General features: G+C 40.7%; 1 protein-coding gene across 4 annotated transcripts; it reads left to right on the top strand.

Annotated features, from left to right (window-relative positions):
- The first annotated feature begins 581 nt into the window (after positions 1–581).
- LOC104604237 (Transcription elongation factor (TFIIS) family protein) lies at positions 582–17,185 on the top strand. Of its 4 annotated transcripts, XM_010268507.3 has the most exons (5): positions 584–789; positions 892–927; positions 1,262–1,357; positions 4,954–5,061; positions 13,599–17,185. In XM_010268507.3, exon 5 carries the CDS (start codon positions 13,718–13,720, stop codon positions 16,802–16,804), a length of 3,087 nt encoding a protein of 1,028 aa, XP_010266809.1. In that variant the 5' UTR covers positions 584–789; positions 892–927; positions 1,262–1,357; positions 4,954–5,061; positions 13,599–13,717; the 3' UTR covers positions 16,805–17,185. The 4 variants fall into 4 exon arrangements, with proteins under 4 accessions (XP_010266808.1, XP_010266810.1, XP_010266809.1 ...); XM_010268506.3 differs by lacking the exon at positions 892–927 and having other exon boundaries at positions 582–789; XM_088889548.1 differs by lacking the exon at positions 4,954–5,061.
- Positions 17,186–17,794: the final 609 nt, after the last annotated feature.

Genomic DNA, 17,794 nt, shown 5'->3' with positions numbered 1-17,794 from the left:
AAGAAAAAGTGATAAGAGAGGGGTTGAGAAGAGAGGGATTAATATTTAGGATTAGGATTTAACTTATACAAAAGTCGGGCCAGACTTTTTTAACAAATCCCGAGCCTAGCCCATAAAATAGTCGGGCTCGAGCTTTTAGGCCCGAAGTCAAGCCCGTGGGCTAAAATACATGCTCAAGCCCGTCCGGGGGCCGGCCCGGCCCGTAGGACTACCCGACCCATGAACAGGTCTACTTAGAAGCAATGACGTGGCATTAATACCTCTTGAGGCATTTACAATATAAGGATGCCCTTTCCTGTAATTCCATCAAGAAAATAAATAAACGATTAAATGAAATGGTATGGGCGGGCACATCCGATTTATGGTAAATTGGGCACGGTCCCTAATAAAAAGACAAAGAAACCTTGTTTAGATGCTTTGAAAATTTAAAATAGGAGGGGTTCTTTGGTCATTTAACATAAATGCATTGGGACAAAATGATTGGAATGTCCCCTTTCATCAAAAATAGGACGTGCCCGAATCACTTCCCTCGTTTCACATCTCACTGTTGTATATATAAAGGTTACTGACTTGCTTATAACACTTTTGCTGGTTCTGTTTGTTTTTGTTTGGTAGTGAAAAGGAACCCTAGAGAGCAGATTGTTCGAAGGAGGTGAAGTTACGGGGATCAATTTTTGAAGATTGAAAATTAACAGGAAAAATAAAAGGAGGAATAAGTGAGGATTTGAATTTAGCACCTGGAACGAAGTCAAGATTTCTGCATCGAAGGCTACTTCCGCTTGAAATTAGGTTGGTACGGTGTTTTTTTTTTAATTTTCCCTCTTCTTCTTGTTCTTGTTCTTCTGTTCCTTCCGCCCCTATCTTCTTTTCTTATTCTTCTCTCTCTCCTAGGAGCTACGTTGCAGCGGCTGCTGTGCAAAATCAGGGGTTTGCTCCTTCATCCTTGAAAGCAGTGGCGGAGGCTCCGACCCTGACTTCTTCTTCTTCTTCTTCTTCCTCGTCCTTACTGAAACACTAATATCACCAGACACTTTCGCCCTAATCTCTCTCTCCCTCTCTCTCTCTCTAAGTTGTGAACCGATCTCTTCATCTTCGTTGTTGAAACACTATTCCACCCTAATCGCTGCCTTTCTGTCCCTGCAAACCACAATTAGTTTTGTGTATATTTTGTAATATTTAATTCTTTTAACCTTTTAGTATTCCAATATTTTTTTATAAGAATAAAATATACGAGAATGTTTTTTTTTTCCTTTTTATGTAGAAACCAATATGAGGCACTGATACGGGCATAGTATGGAAGTATGAATTGAAGTTTCCGGAAGTCCTTACCCGCCTCCTATGATCACATATTTACTAGGTGATTTAATCTTCTTCTTCTTCTTCTTCTTCTTTTTTCTATGCTAGATGATTCTTTATTAAATTTGAATCAAATGTTTTATCTTTACTAAATTACACTCAGTTGTTCAATACTTGTATTATTGTCATTTATCTTTTATCTGAAACAAATTCTTCTCTACTGAACTTGTCCATTTACAAATTCTTATTAATTTTTGTTACATTTGTAATTCTTCGTACAAATTATCACGGAATTGAAATGTAGTGTACTTAATTTGATGCCTCAATTCTTATAATCCGCATATGACAATAGCAGCCTATGCTTTATTTGTATTGTTCTCTACCAACTGAACTAGTAGGCCCTTTTTTGTTATATATTTGATGTTTTAACAGTAATATGCAATTATCCTCTCATTTAAACTTATTTTTAAATATTAATTAGTTGTATGCTTGAGTGTGGCCAGAGCTATGGTGGTACCGTGGTTATAGCATGCTTCCTGCCACCAAAGCAATGCCATTGCCATTTACTACACTTAGAACAATCTGCAAGGGGCTTGTTTTGGCTTTTTCATGTTGATCTTTTTGATGGGTTACTACTTACTACATGGACCCATACTTAAAAAATGAAGTCCTTCTTGAATTTAAAGTTTGAATTGATACAAGGTTTGTCTAGTCTCCTGAAACCAGACTTTACGATCTAGAGGCTTTACTTATTTAGATGGAACTCTATGGGTTGATCCCATTCTAATTTATTCCCAAACTCAGCCATTTCCGTTCCAACCTGTTAGAGAAAGATTGGCCAAAAAGATCAGCTTGTTATTTATGGAAAGTGGACATTTGTTGAAGTGGTGTTTCAAACGACTGATTTTTAAGGTGTTGACATCTTCTAATTAAGGTATCATGGAGTTCTGGATGACAGTTGTTGCAATAATATTTGTTTTGCACTTTTACTTCCTATACATGCCTACTGTAAGTGTACTGGTATCAGACTCAGTAAGTAGTCAATACAACACCAAATACTGCTCGGACACTTCTAATGTATAGTTTATAGCATTCAAACTTTTAATATATGTAAATTACATATTTTAACAAATCATACTACATATATGTTAAAACATGATATTGTCATCATCATCATCATCATCATCATCATCATCATCATCATCATCATCATCATCATCATCATCATCATCATAAAAGGGAGTAATCTTGGAGGATAAAGAAAGAAATAAGGAAGTAATCTTGGAGACTGGATGGAACTTAACTTTGATGGAAGTAGTTTTGGTAATCCAGGTCCGTCTGGAATTGGAGGAGTAATTAGGGATGGGAGTGAGATCATTTGTGGCTTGTTTTTGGGGCCTATTGAGCAGGGTGATTCAGTGAGAGCTGAGCTCTTGATGGCTATTGTTGGGGTGCAAAAAGCCAAGGAAATGGGGATTACAAGATTAATAGTAGAAGGAGATTCAAAAATAGTCATTGGCTGGCTGAAGAAAAGAGAAGGGGTATTATGGCAATTCAGAAATGATCTCATGCGGTTCAAGATTCTGTCAAGACATATGCAAATCCAGTTAAGATGGGTTAGGAGGTCTGCTAATGGTTTGGCAGATGGCTTAGCTAAATAAGGAGTGAATAGACGTCATTTGTTTTGGAATCAATGTTAGTTGGGAAGTGGGGGGCTCTCTGCTGTATTGGGTGTTATCTCTAATAACTTCTTGTTGTACTATTCTCTTTTTAAGTTCTAATAAATCTCTTTAAGTTGCAGATCAAAAAATAAAGTAAAAAAAAAAAAAAATAAAAGGGAGTTCTTCCCTTTTCCTGATTATGTGGGTTGATTGAGTTCTTGGTTCTTTCATATTTCCTAAAAATAATCTCTTCATTATTGATTTGGATTGAGGGGGGGGGGCGGTTACAAAAAAGAAGTAGAAAACATGGTAGTTCTAGTGGCAGCCTCTCTAAAGCCTAGCATAAAGAAATATGGTTTAACAGGAGAATATGCTTCGATGTATCATCTCCTGTTAATCATATACTTGTATATGATAAAATAAATTCTTATGAATTAACATTCTAGTATTTTGAGTTTACTGGTAGAGGACCCTGCAAAGCGAGGCTTGTTGGATTAGCACATTTATCATATTCATATTTATTGCTCCCTCTGTTTGGATTGAGGTGTCAGCATGTATTGGAAAAATCGTTCAGTGGTTTTTTCCATTAACCATGATTTAAAATTATTAAGAAACTCATACCCCTAATTATACCTGTATCTTTTCTGTATTGGTCCATCGTCAACATGAAATAAAAAGGAGAATATTGATGTTTATCATTTTCCATGAAAACTTAGTTAGGAGCTGATACCTGAACTAGTCACTAGAGTATTGATCAAACATATAAAGCATAAACTTGGTGCTTTTGTTTTATGATATTTGGCTCGAAACCATTCCTATTATGAAAATACATACTACTTTCCTCTAATTTTCCTTGGTTAAAATAGTTACAAATTGATTTTACGGTGATTAATTACATTTCTTTTGTACAGTAAAAAGTGTTCTGTTCTTTTGATGTACATACTAAATTGTTATAGGGACAGGCACATATTTAACTCTATTTTAAAAGAAAAATCATAGTCTAGTGCAGTGCACATATTTGTATTTCAAACCCATATCACTATTTCTATGTATGTATCAGGTAGTTTAAGACATGCTTATTTTCGGGATGTTTTGTGTATTGCCGTGCTTTTTCTTGGTGTGGATTGTGTCCCTTAAGGACATGTACCATTGCCTTACTTAGAATTTTCATTTTGAGTTCTTAGTTACTACCTAAACTGTCATTGCCATTTAAATGGTTTAAGAAAGTTAATTTGTACATTAAACATTTAATGTCTTTTGTTGTTCAAATGATCAATTTATATCAATTAATATGTTGCTTTTAAGCATAAATTTCAAATGTCATTAACCCTCCAGCAGGGTTGGGATTGCCTGACATCATATTTCTGTTGGGTGGTGATAATTGTACTCTTTATTTAACTTCATCAATGAAAGTTACCATTTCCTATAAAAAAAGGGTCATCAGTCCACCAACCCTGTTTACTCCATCTACTCGACAAATGATCTCTGACAAAGGTGATGAGCTTCTCCATATGCAGATTGAAGATTATTTCAAGCACATTTGACATTAAATGCCCTCCAAAAGTTGAAACTTGTGACCCAACCAAACCCTAAGTCAAACACCTATCTCTGGATATCGTTTGGATGAACACATATGTCTAGATATCATTATCTCCTACTACCACTCTGTTACTCTCAAGACAATTATCATAGAGAATTAAATTGGTCACTTTTGTCTTGATGACAGATTGACAGATCTACTAGTGATTACATGTTCAAATCAGTTTCCAGGCTGAAATGTGGGAATAGGGTTTGGATGAATATGATATTTGGGGATTAAATCAACTTTCCATCTGTTATTAAGGATTCTAAGTCATATATTACATTTTCAAAAAAAAAAGGTCATATATTAGATCTTTTTCTTTTGTTTTATTAAATGCTTAATAATTTAATTACATTGTATTATTGTATACTAACCCATTGACGTCACAATCATTATTTATAATATGGTAAACAGAAGTCAAGCAACCCAATAGAAGTGGTTCTACAATTCATTCTGTTGCCAGAAAATTAATTGAAGGGTAGTGAATGCTCTTCCATTAAGGCCAAAGCTAGAACTACCAAGGTACTGTAGCTCCCTTGCCTCTGTCCCTTGATTTGGTTGGTTGTTTATTTTTATCATGGAACTGCCACTTGAACATTTTGGTTGTTGACAGAATATTGTTTTTCATCAGTTATTAAATCAAAGAGATAATAAAACCAAAATGCAATCTTTTGATTCCCTGATGAGGATCCAGATCCAACCTTTTGTGGTAAGCTAAAAGAGTAGATGCATTATTACATCAACATAACCCAGAAAAACAAAGAACTAAAGTGAAATTATTCTTGGTTGCAGCACCCTAACGTAAGTCTTGTCTCCCACTACTCTAGCTAGGCTTGGTTGATTTCCAAACTCATCTGATTGAGATGTTTATTCTAGATGCTGAAGCTCTAGGTTCTCTAAATTGGTTTCTAAAATGCCAAGCAGCCTTCCTTCTCTGTACCACCCAATGACTGTTTTCAATTCTTTCTTAATCTCTCAACTGTAACTCAACTCAACTACATTTTAATGCCAACTATTTGAGGTCAGCTACAGGAATCCTATCCTGCCATTATAGTCAATCATGAGCCGTATTTTCTGTCAAAAATTCTTAATTTAATTTTTACCACTTCAGACAATGTTTTCTTTCGTCTTTCTCTCGCTTTTTAGGGCCTACTACTTACACAAATTCACTCCTCAGTGCAGGCATTGGTTGTCTATGCACATTTCACATGATGAAACCATATCTGCTTTCTCTTCCTCATCTTGTCACTAATTGCTTCTTAACTCTTTTCTAATGTGCTCATTTCTGATTCTATCCTTTTCTTGTCCTGCCATTAATCTATCTCAACATTCTCATCACGATTCAATCATAATCTCTGAACTCAACTAAGCCTTGTCCTGACCATATGGGGTCAGCTAAATGAATCCTGTCCTGCCTTTCCACTCTGTCCAGTGCCATTATCCATTGTTAAAATATGGGCTCTCAAATCATTTGTCACCTACTTCGACCCATGTGCTTTTTGGGCCTACCGTAATCTTTTCTGGAACCTTCAACTTGCAACAGATCATTTTGTCTCACTGGTGTTGTGATGGTCTAATTTAATTCTGTTGAAGTTTGACCTGCCATAGAATTCTGTCTTGTTCGTTGACTGTAGAGTAAAGTAGACAGCAAGAAGTAGGAGAGGAAAGAAGAAAAGAGAGAAGAGAGAAAAGAGAGAAAGGCTGGTTCGAATTAGGGAAAAAAGTTAATCCCTTGATTCGGCCAGACCTATTATTATATTATTGACTTATTGAAAAAGACTTGAGTGCCCTTCTTTAAGTAAGAGGCACTCGAACTAACATAACAGTACACATCAGCATTCTCAACAAGTACAAAGACTGAAATACCCCTTCACTAACACCACTAACACTCCCCCTCAAGCTGGTGAGTATATATCATATAATCCCAGCTTGTTACATATGTAGTCCACTCTCCCCCGACTCAAGCCTTTTGTAAACAAGTCTGCCCACTGGTTTCCCGTACTAACATATGCAGTTTCTATCACCCCATTCAGCACCTTCTCTCTCACAAAATGACAGTCAACTTCGATGTGCTTGGTTCTTTCATGAAACACTGGATTGGAAGAGATATGAACCGCTGCCTGATTGTCACAGTAGAGCTTCATTGGAGTACTGATGTCATATCCTATCTCCTGTAGAAGGTTCCTCAGCCACACTAGTTCACAAGCAGTATGTGCCATGGCCCTATATTCCGCTTCTGCACTGCTTCTTGCCACAACTGTTTGCTTCTTACTTTTCCATGTTACCAGGTTACCCCCCAGAAAGGTGCAATAGCCTGTGGTAGATCGTCTATCAGACATAGAACCTGCCCAATCAGCATCGGTGTATCCTTCTACTACCAGTTTTCCACCACTTCTGTACAGCAAACCACGACCAGGAGCTCCTTTCAGATACCTCACAATCCTTAGCACTGCATTCCAATGTGGGACCAAAGGTTTCTGCATGAACTGACTCACCACACTAACCGCAAATGAAATATCTGGCCGAGTAATGGTTAGATAGTTTAGTTTGCCTACAAGTCGTCGGTATCTGCCAGGCTCTTCAAACACTTCACCTATATCACTGCTCAGCCTCGTATTTGTTTCCATAGGTGTCTCAGCCGGTTTAGTACCCAACAATCCTGTTTCTTCCAGTAAATCAAGCACATATTTCCTCTGGCACAAATTAATGCCATGCTTAGATCTTGCTACCTCTATGCCCAAAAAGTATTTCAACTTGCCAAGGTCCTTTGTCTGAAAGTGTTCCTGTAGGAATGCCTTCAATCTGTCAATGCCCATTTTATCATTCCCAGTCACAACGATATCATCCACATACACCACCAATATTATTTTACCTGCCGAAGAGTCAAGACTGAAGACAGAGTGATCAACTTGGCACTGTTTCAGACCAAACTTCTTGACCACCTCACTGAACCTACCAAACCATGCTCGAGGGGACTGTTTAAGTCCATAAATAGCCTTCTTAAGTCTACATACCTTACCATCCTCCCCCTGAGCAACAAACCCAGGTGGTTGCTCCATGTAGACCTCCTCGAGCAAATCCCCATGCAAAAAGGCATTTTTGATATCGAGCTGATGGAGAGGCCAACCAGACATAGCTGCAAGGGAGATGACGACACGAACTGATCCTATCTTAGCAACCGGGGAGAACGTCTCCGTGTAGTCAATGCCATAGGTTTGGGAGTACCCTTTGGCAACCAGCCGCGCCTTCAGGCGCTCAACACGACCATCTGGCAAGTACTTAACACTATACACCCACTTACAACCGACAGCCTGCTTCCCAGGAGGAAGAGCGGTGAGATCCCAAGTGTGATTATGATGCAAAGCAGAGAGCTCTTCTTCCATAGCACGGCACCACTCTGGAGAGGTAAGGGCTTCCTGGACATCCTTAGGAACAACCACGGAGGATAACAAAGATATGAACTGGCGATGGGAAGCGGAGAGGTGGGTAAGTGAAACAAAATTGGAAATAGGGTGAAGGGTGCAAGTACGCTTACCTTTCCGTAAGGCAATAGGAAGATCTAGGTCGGAGGCTGGTGTCGAAGCTGGAGCTGGATCTGTCGACGGTGATGAAGCTGGAGGAGCTGCAGCCGGTACACGTGGGCGATGTGTATACACGTGACGGATGGGTGGACGGTCAACCAATGGTGGCACCGGAGGCAAGGACGTAGGCATGACTGGAACCAAAGGAGGTGGATCAGCCACAGGAAGAGGAAGAGGAGGTGGTGATGTGGGGGAAGCAGCAGCACCGGACCCCACGAAGAACGGAGTAGACTCAAAGAATGTAACATCAGCACATACCAAGGAACGACGAGAACTAGGATGATAACACTTGTACCCTTTCTGAGTTCGGGAATAACCAAGGAAGATACACTTCAGGGAACGTGCATCTAACTTGTCAGTCCCGGGACTCAGATTATGAACGAAGCAGACACACCCAAATACCCGAGGAGAAAGCGGAAACGGAGACATGTTGGGGAATAAGACACTAAAAGGAGAACGACCATCAAGGATAGACGTGGGCATCCGATTAATTAAGAAACAAGAGGTGAGCATTGCATCGCTCCAAAAAGTTTTGGGAACATTCATGTGGTGCATGAGGGAGCGTGCCGTTTCTACAAGATGGCGGTTCTTTCTCTCAGCAACCCCATTTTGTTGCGGAGTATAGGTACATGAAGTTTGGTGTATAATCCCATGGTGGTCCAAGTATTCTCGAAAAGATGAGGACAAGTATTCACGACCATTATCAGAACGGAAAATTTTGATGTGAACACCAAATTGATTGCGGATCTCAGCATAAAATTTCTGGAAGATGGAAAATAATTCACTTCTTTCTTTCATTAAATAGAGCCACGTCATTCTTGAACAGTCATCAACAAAAATAACAAAATATCGGTATCCATTATATGACATCACTTTATAAGGACCCCAAACATCTGAATGAATTAAAGAAAAAAGACTCGACACACGGTTATCGACCCTAGAACGAAAGGGAACACGATGGTGTTTCCCAAATTGACAAGACTCACAATCTAAAACAGAAAGTTGACTCAATGAAGGGACTAAGGACTGCAACACTTTCAGCGAAGGATGACCAAATCTACAGTGCCACTGGAGAGGAGAAATGGATGACTGAAGAGCCGTTGACGTTCGTCCACCACCATCAAGATAATACAGTCCACCGGCTTCATGCCCTCCACCAATCTTCATCCCCGTCTTGAGATCCTGAAAAACACACATAGAAGGGTAAAAAGTGATGGAGCACTTAAGTGACTTGGTCAGCTTACTAACAGACATAAGATTAAATGGAAGCTTAGGTACATATAAAACAGAGGATAGGGATACAGGGTCTAGGTCAACATTACCAACACCACAGATAGATGACGTGGAGCCATTAGCAAGGGTAACAGATTGTGATGTTGAGCAATGAGTGAGAGATGAAAACACACCTGGAGTTCCCGTCATGTGATCGGAGGCTCCAGAGTCAATAATCCAGGGGTTGGGTGTGGATGCCAAACAAGCCATACCTGAGTGTGCAAAGGAAGCTGTGTTCTGCTGCGACTTGGATTGAACAAACCTCTCATACTCATCACGAGGAACACTCACCATCTCCTTGCCTGGACCATCTGAGGGAGTAGAAGGCATCGGGTCAGCTGACCGTTTCTCCTGTGTAGGGCTGAAACTGGTGTCACTAGTCATGGCATGGTTGGCCCACGTCGAGGGAGGACCATGTAAGTCATAGCAGTAGTTAATGGTATGTCCATCCAAACCACAGTGAGTACACTTCCGTGGACCCGAGCCACGTCCTCTACCACGAGCTCCCCCTGAATCTCTGCCTCCAGTACGACCACCACCACGGATGTGTGTAGATCCACCACTACCACTCCTGCCAGGCTGGGTTCCTCGAGTCCCACTTCTGCCACCTCGGCCTCTTGACACTGCAAATGCTGATTTATCGGAGACATTAGAGTCCATAGATCCAATGGAAGCCCTCCGAAGACGAGCAAACACCTCCTCTAAAGATGGAAGAGCAGGTCCCCCTAGTATCTGGGCTCGTACTGGTTCATACTCAGACTTCAGCCCCACCAGAAACCGTGTTACATCAAGCTGCTCTCGCTGTTGCTGTTGAACTTTGACATCTGAAGTGAGAGGATGATAGACATTTAACTCATTACGGATATTCCTCACATTGGCATAGTACTCCTCAAGGCTCTGATTTCCCTGTTGCAGATTGAAGTATTCCTGATACAGTTGATATACCCTAGTGGTATTATCCTGACCTGAATACAGTTTCTTGGCATGATCCCACACCTCTTTGGCTGTGTCAAGAAACATGAAGTTCACACTGATTTTGGGTTCCATACTGTTCCACAACCATGTAATGATCTGTGCATCTTCCTGTTCCCAGTCTTCATACTCCTGAGAATTAGCGGGGGGTTTCTCCTCTCTTATATGCTTCACTTTCTTCTTCGCCTTCAGAAAAACCTCTACAGACTTGGCCCAAGGGACATAATTCTCTCCATTCAGTTTAATGGAGGTCATTTGGACATTCAGGTAGTCAGTAGATATCATGACACTAGGTTTACTATCACTGTTATCTGCCATTGCCGAACTCCCTTAATTCTGAGCACTGAATTAGGAGCACTACACACTGCACACTACACACAGACACTTCATCGAAATCTGCACACTGATTTCAACAGCTGAGAACTGCAACACCACAAACCCTACTCACCGAAGTCTGTACACTGATTTCAGCAGTATTAAATGTTGAAAACTACAACACCACAACCCCTACTCACCGAGGTCTACACACTGATTTCAGCGATATCAAAAGCTGAAAACCACACTTGTAACACCACCAACATTAATCCACAACTATAGGAAGCTTCACCATTAAGTAGACACTATTGCCATTCGAATCACACACAAACCAGAATAAACCCTAGCATAAACCCTAGCATACTGCAATCTGAGAACCCATCATGCGAACTGTACTACACCTCTCATGTATTCCATAACAAAAAAAAATATATAAAAAAAACTTTACCTCATCGCCTGAAGGCCAACCATACGAAGGGCTGAGACACCACTGCACCACACGTACCAGCCCTAACTAGGGCTTAGAAACCACAGCAACCAATCACCAACGACACAATCGGAGGCATAGAGACCTCCTAGGGAAGAGGGCGATCACTCCTTTTCAGCCCTTTTCCCAGTCTCCAACTCACAACTGAGAACCCCAAGTGAAACCCTAATTCGAATGCGCAGAAGGCAGAATTCTAGCAAGTCTGATTTGGTGAACCTAGCTCTGATACCATGTTGAAGTTTGACCTGCCATAGAATTCTGTCTTGTTCGTTGACTGTAGAGTAAAGTAGACAGCAAGAAGTAGGAGAGGAAAGAAGAAAAGAGAGAAGAGAGAAAAGAGAGAAAGGCTGGTTCGAATTAGGGAAAAAAGTTAATCCCTTGATTCGGCCAGACCTATTATTATATTATTGACTTATTGAAAAAGACTTGAGTGCCCTTCTTTAAGTAAGAGGCACTCGAACTAACATAACAGTACACATCAGCATTCTCAACAAGTACAAAGACTGAAATACCCCTTCACTAACACCACTAACAAATTCCCTCTCAATTGCACAATTTCCTAACAAAGGCTATAACCTTTTAGGAGTGAGAATTAATAAATTGCTTTAGCAGGAAATGATTTTATTTTTAGGGGATTACTGACAGAAGTTCATGATTTGGACATTTCTTGATGTTTGGAATATCAACTTTTTTTATTTCTGTTCTTGCTACTTCCAAAGCTATGGACTTCAATTAGTTGAACTTAACCTGCAAAACTTTTGAAAAAGAAAATAAATCAGAGTTATAGAAGTATAGATAAGCTGTAGGCCATTTGTAAAAACCACATAGAATATGTTCTGAAGTTCCTACACTTTCTTTTAATGGTTTTGAACAAAAGCACAAGCCTACTCTCAATGTATAAAGTATGAACCCATGAGGTTATCATCTTGTTGGGTTTTGATAGACTTAGAGATCACTATTTGTTATGTCTTGTGGGAGTTAAATGTTTGGTGTAATGGTGTTGGGTGTGTTTATTAATGGTCCTTTATTTTCATGCAAAATTTTATAGGGGGTTAGATTATTTTGAAGAAAAAATCTGTTAATAGTAGAGTTTTGGAAGGGAGGAGGAAGAGCTCAAAATATTGAACATAGAAAGTTATTCACAAATTGGAGATTGGTGCAAGGAGAGATGAATGAAATTCTTTTCTTACAAAGGGGTGCCACAAAACCCTGAAGTTCCTAAACTGATTGCTGAATTTTCTTGTCTGGACAAATTACCTTATTTTTATCCCGTCTGACAGATGATGTCACCAATGAAGAGTTCAAGACCAATCATCAGGTGGGCCGCCTCTAATGGGCCATGTGTTCTGGTCCCTAGTCAAGGTCATCCCTGTGCTAATCATGTCTTATGACAATGGTGTTTCATTGGGTTAATTCTTTGAATCTGTTTTCACTGTACTCGCATGATGATTTAAGAAGGAATTGGAAGGATGAGGTGGCAACATCAACAAGGAAGAGCAAATCTCAGAAAATCTGGGACTTCCTGATGATATCTTTATTAAACTTAACTTTGATGGTAACAGTTTTGGCAGTCTAGTCCCTTTGGGGTTTGGAGGTGTGTTTAAAGATAAGAATGGTAACATTTTAGCCTTGTTCTTAGGTCCTGTGGGCTTGGGGGACTCTACAAGGGCAGAACTACTTGCTGTGCTTTGTGCCTTTGTGGAGTTAAAAAAGCAAAAGAGTTGAACTTAGAAAGGATGGTTATTGAAGGGGACTCCCAAGTGGTGATTGGTTGGCTGATGGATGAGACTGGGGCTGTTTGGACTTGCATAGATGCCATAAAGAAAATAAAATTCTTGACCAGGGGAATGGTAATATCTATCCAGATGGGTTCCAAGGGCGAAAAATGGGTTGGCTGACTCATTAGCCAAGCAATGGGTAAATAGAGGGCATTGTATTGGCCTCAATGCAATGGGAGGTTACAAAGACTTCAGATGTGCAATGTGTACATCATTAATATGGACCATATCCATAGGTCACAGAAAAGCCATCAAGAAACCTCCATCAGTATTAAGTTTAACCTTTACCTTGAGGTGGAGGTTGCCATTCAACCCATTAATAAGTTCTAGGAGATGTAGGCTTAATGGGTATAGGAAGTGTGATTTCCCATCTTTTAAAGATACAAGTTCCATAACAATCCTTGCATCATATATTTGTATTTGTGTAATGTGCATATTATTATTCATAAACAAGTTTCTTTCTTTTTTTTTTTTATTTGATTTATCTTTCCTTTTGTTGGGTGGGGTTTGTTCAACTTCTAACTTTCACTACCCAAGTGTTTCATAAATTCATTTCATATAACCTTTGTTTTTATAGAAACATTATATTTCTTATGCTGGTTCTGACATCAAACAGTTGTATACTTAGTCAGCTTACAATGCCATGTATTGCAGAGAATCACTTAACTGGGGCCAAGTCTTAAGCTACAATTAGATTTCACAAATAACTAAAAGAGCATGTTAGAAGGATTGACTCAAAGCTTGGAACTACCCATTTGGTGTATAAAAATAGAATGACGCTAGAAGACTTCTTTACCCTGACTGAGATAAAGGATGGGCTTACAGCCCCTGCCAGAGTTGAGGAGTTAGTCTTTGTGATAAAGGAAAAGGATCCTCCGGTGAAGAATGTTGGGGAAGCAGCAAGACAGTGGTCTACTGTTGCAAGCACCTTGGCAGCCACTGAGAATCAAGGTTGTCTTGACCGCTTTGTTCATTTAGACGGGCTCTGTTTTCTAAACCAATGGCTTTGTGAAGTGCAGAAATTCAGTAAAGAAAAAAATGACAGTTTTATAGAAGAATCAATAACTGCACTATTAGGAGCACTTGAGAAGCTGCCCATTGATAAAGAGAGATCAGTTTCTTCTGGAATTGGGGTGACTGTGAGAAATCTTTTCGGCCACCAGAGCTTCAAAGTTCAGGACAGAGCAAGAGCTCTGATTGATTCTTGGAATCAAAGCAAGCATGGTGAACCCATTAACAAAGATGCTGAGAAAAGTGAGACTTGCCTTGATGGAATTTCACCCAACGGAAAAATAACTGCTGAGAGTGATTGCGTGGAGAAGGTGGCTGCCGGTGTTCCATCTTTCAGGGGAAATGCTGATGAAGATAATCATGTGGTGGGGCTTGCTGCAGGTGAATCTCAGCATTCAAGGAGCTCAGACAGCTCTCAGTTGCAGAGTCTCAGTGATACAAATTTCCCTATGTCTAATAATCAGGATACCTCTTCCACAACTTTGAGCAAGACAGAGGAAGATGGGCTTCCAGAAAATGCTCTGAGCTCCTCTGTCATGTCAAACAATCCTCAGGAGAACCCTTCTGTGATGGAAAATTCCTCTTTGCATCATACAGATGGAACAGGGGCATGCCTTTCTCTAGGTCCAGCTGATGATAATATTCAGAAGTCCACAGATGATCCAGAGTTCAAAGACTTCACTGATGGTGATAAAGAGACAGATACACCAGTTGACTGTGATAAGGACATTCCTTCTGTTTATGCATCATTGGGGCCTCAATGTGTTTCTTCAACTGATGATCCTGATGCTCAGCAATCTGTGGTGGAACCTACAAAAGAGATGGAATTTTGTCTGAAGAAGAATTCCTCGCTTGGTCTTGACAGTGATATAGTCATGGCAGTGTCAGATCCAAAGAAGGGGTTAGTTGAATGTGGGGTATCAAAACAATCCAGAAGCACAGTGGAGATTAAGTCTAGAGGTCAGGACAATGAATGCTTCTCCAATGTTCAGCAGGACCTATCTGGCAATGGCTGCATTCCAGGAAAGATGGAGGGTTCACATATTTCTTTTTGTGGGAAGGAAGATATTGGCCCAGTGAAAGATGTTATGGAACATTCCAGTAAACCAAGTTTGGTGGTAGGGAAAGGAGAGGAGTTAGGACTACCTGCTGATGTCTCACAATGGACAATGGATACCGAAGGCTCAGATAGGATTGACAAAAGATCAGAGATGGACCTAGAGTATGGTGTTGATGATGCACTTGAAGTTGCCAGGCAAGTTGCCAAAGAAGTAGAGCGAGAGGTAGTGGATTACAGAGAACCATTGTGTAGTTCTTCTTCTGAGAAAAATTCAGCAGGTGGAGTTGTGCAACCCCGAAGCCCTGATTCTATAAATGGTGAGCAGGACCAACAGACATTGGGACCAGAAAATGAGGTGCAAACAGGACAAAATCTTTCTGCAGTGGCATCATCGCCAAACGGAGAACATTTAATAAATCCAGATAACAGGGATGAAAAATCGGAAGACTGCATGCAAGATGTGGAGACATCCCAGGTCACTGAGGCTGCTCAGGAACCAGAAGATGCTACTGAGAAGGGAATCTGTGGTTTTGATTTGAATGAGATCTGCTCAGAGGAAACTGATCGTCCAATGACCCCAATCTCTGCTCCTATTCCTGTTGTTGCTGTTTCCAAAGCAGCAAATACTGCTGGAATTCTGATGACCCCTCTGCACTTTGGGGGGGAACTGGGATGGAAGGGCTCTGCTGCAACGAGTGCTTTCCGTCGAGCATCTCCTCGCAGGACTCCAGATGGTGAAAAGACACCCTCTGTTGAGGGAAGCAGCTATAGTTCAAAGCAGAGGCAGGATACTCTTAATATTGATCTTAACATAGCTGGGGTTGAGGATGAAGGGGTCACTGGTCTTGTATTAACAAAACATATTCCAGTATCATCTGGCCTCCCTTCCGGGGAATCTTCAATTGAAGTGAGTTCAAAAAGGCAGGAGAGACTTAAGCTGGACCTGAATCGTGTTGGTGAAAATGAAGATGTCCCATCATCAGATTGGAGAATGGAGGGAAATTTCCTTCATCATCACCGAAATGGTAATCGAAGCCCGTCGCCTTCCTCAGCTTCATCCTCAAGGCAGCCTTCATTGAGAAACATTGACTTGAATGACAGCCCATGTGTTCATGATGATTCTCATGATCGACCTTCTGAGGTGAAATTGTCTTCCCGAGACTTGAATGATCCTGTCATCTCTATTATGGGTGCTAGAGTGGAGGTCAATAAAAAGGAGATTTTACCCCAAACTCGGTTATTGCTGCCAAATGGGCAGGTTGCTGAATCTGTGACTGGATCCCATATGGCAAGCTTAGGTAGTGGCATTGTGGCACGTCCTGTAATGACATTCACACCCACTCCAATGTTTGGTTACAACGGCCTCACAATGGGGCCGCCTCCTGTGTCTCTTCCACCAGCTATATATGTGCCTGGCTCTGTTCCTTACATGGTTGATTCAAGAGGTGCCCCCGTGGTGCCACATGTAGTGGGTTCTCCGGCACCTGTCTCATCCTCCCGATTACCATTTATCATGAGTATGACTGGCCCTCCATCAGGATTGAATGGAGTTGGGTCATCACGTCCAGGATTTGATCTGAATTCAGGCTTAACATTAGCAGAAGGTGAGAACAGGGAAATGGGGGGCTTCCCGCCGCTATTTATTCAGGGGCAAGGCCGCTCTTCTGAGGAACAGATAAGGTCTGTGTCACAGTCGTCAAGCTCAGGTATGGTAATGAAGCGAAAGGAGCCCGACAGTGGATGGGACCCATATTCCGGCAGTTACAAAAAGCAACCACCATGGAATTAAGATTTTTTTTTTTAATTTTACTTTTAATTTACCCAGGGCTCCTTTCTTTCTGGGGAGGAGCTGCTGTTGGTGTAGGAAAGAAAATATAAAAGATCAGTGCTTACATTACCAAACAAATGGCCGAAGAGATGGATAGAGAAGCCAATTGGCTTAGGTGGAAGGGGTGGAACTGAATAAAGCTGGAAGATATGTCTGATTGCCAGCGACGGGTTGGGGGTAGAGTAGTCTTGATTGTTCTTTCTTCAATTTTTATTTTATTTGTTATCTTTTTTTTTTTTTTTTACCCATAGAAGTCACGACCAGAGAAAGCTGGGTCCAATGTATCTGTATATTTCTCATAAATATCAACAGGAAATGAAAGAATTGGATCTTTTTTCTTCATGGTGTTCGCTGTGGACAATGGACTTCATTCCCAAAACTGTGATTTGTTAGGTCCTTGGACGGTACATGGAAATAATTTATGATAGTTTTTCCTTTCCTAATAGGCTGATACCCATGATCCAGAGAGATTAATTCAAAGATTGGTTAGTTTTTCCCGCATTATGGACCACTGGACCTCAAGTCAACCCAACTGGTCGTTTACCTGGCCGAGTTGAATCTCAATACCTTATCCGGCAGAGTTGCTCTGTCCAAGTTGAATATCGAGGTAAGGTTGCGTTTGGATTCATGTCAGCTTTGACGTGGGAAATTGCATCTTTAACATTTAGTTCGAGTCTGGTAGAAGCGTCAGTCCATTGAACACTGAAAATTGCAAGTTGGAGGCTTCTACTGGGTGGCAACACAATATACTTGGTGCGCTTCAGATACATCCATATGCTACAATTCCCTCTTGGTGAAGAGTACTTGAAAACACAAAATTAATTATAAAAACGGAGATGTCTTTTGTTATTTCAGTGATGAGATGCCCCATGTTTTAGAAATGTGATTGGTGCCTAAGCCCAAATCATTCTTCTCCGGTGGAGGGCAACCCAAAATCCTCTATTTTTGCAT

Source organism: Nelumbo nucifera, chromosome 6 (genome assembly GCF_055504915.1).
Source record: "Nelumbo nucifera cultivar China Antique chromosome 6, China Antique-T2T, whole genome shotgun sequence".
NCBI lineage: Eukaryota > Viridiplantae > Streptophyta > Magnoliopsida > Proteales > Nelumbonaceae > Nelumbo > Nelumbo nucifera.
Note: the sequence above shows the minus strand (reverse complement) of the source record. Positions and strands in the feature narration are given on the sequence as shown.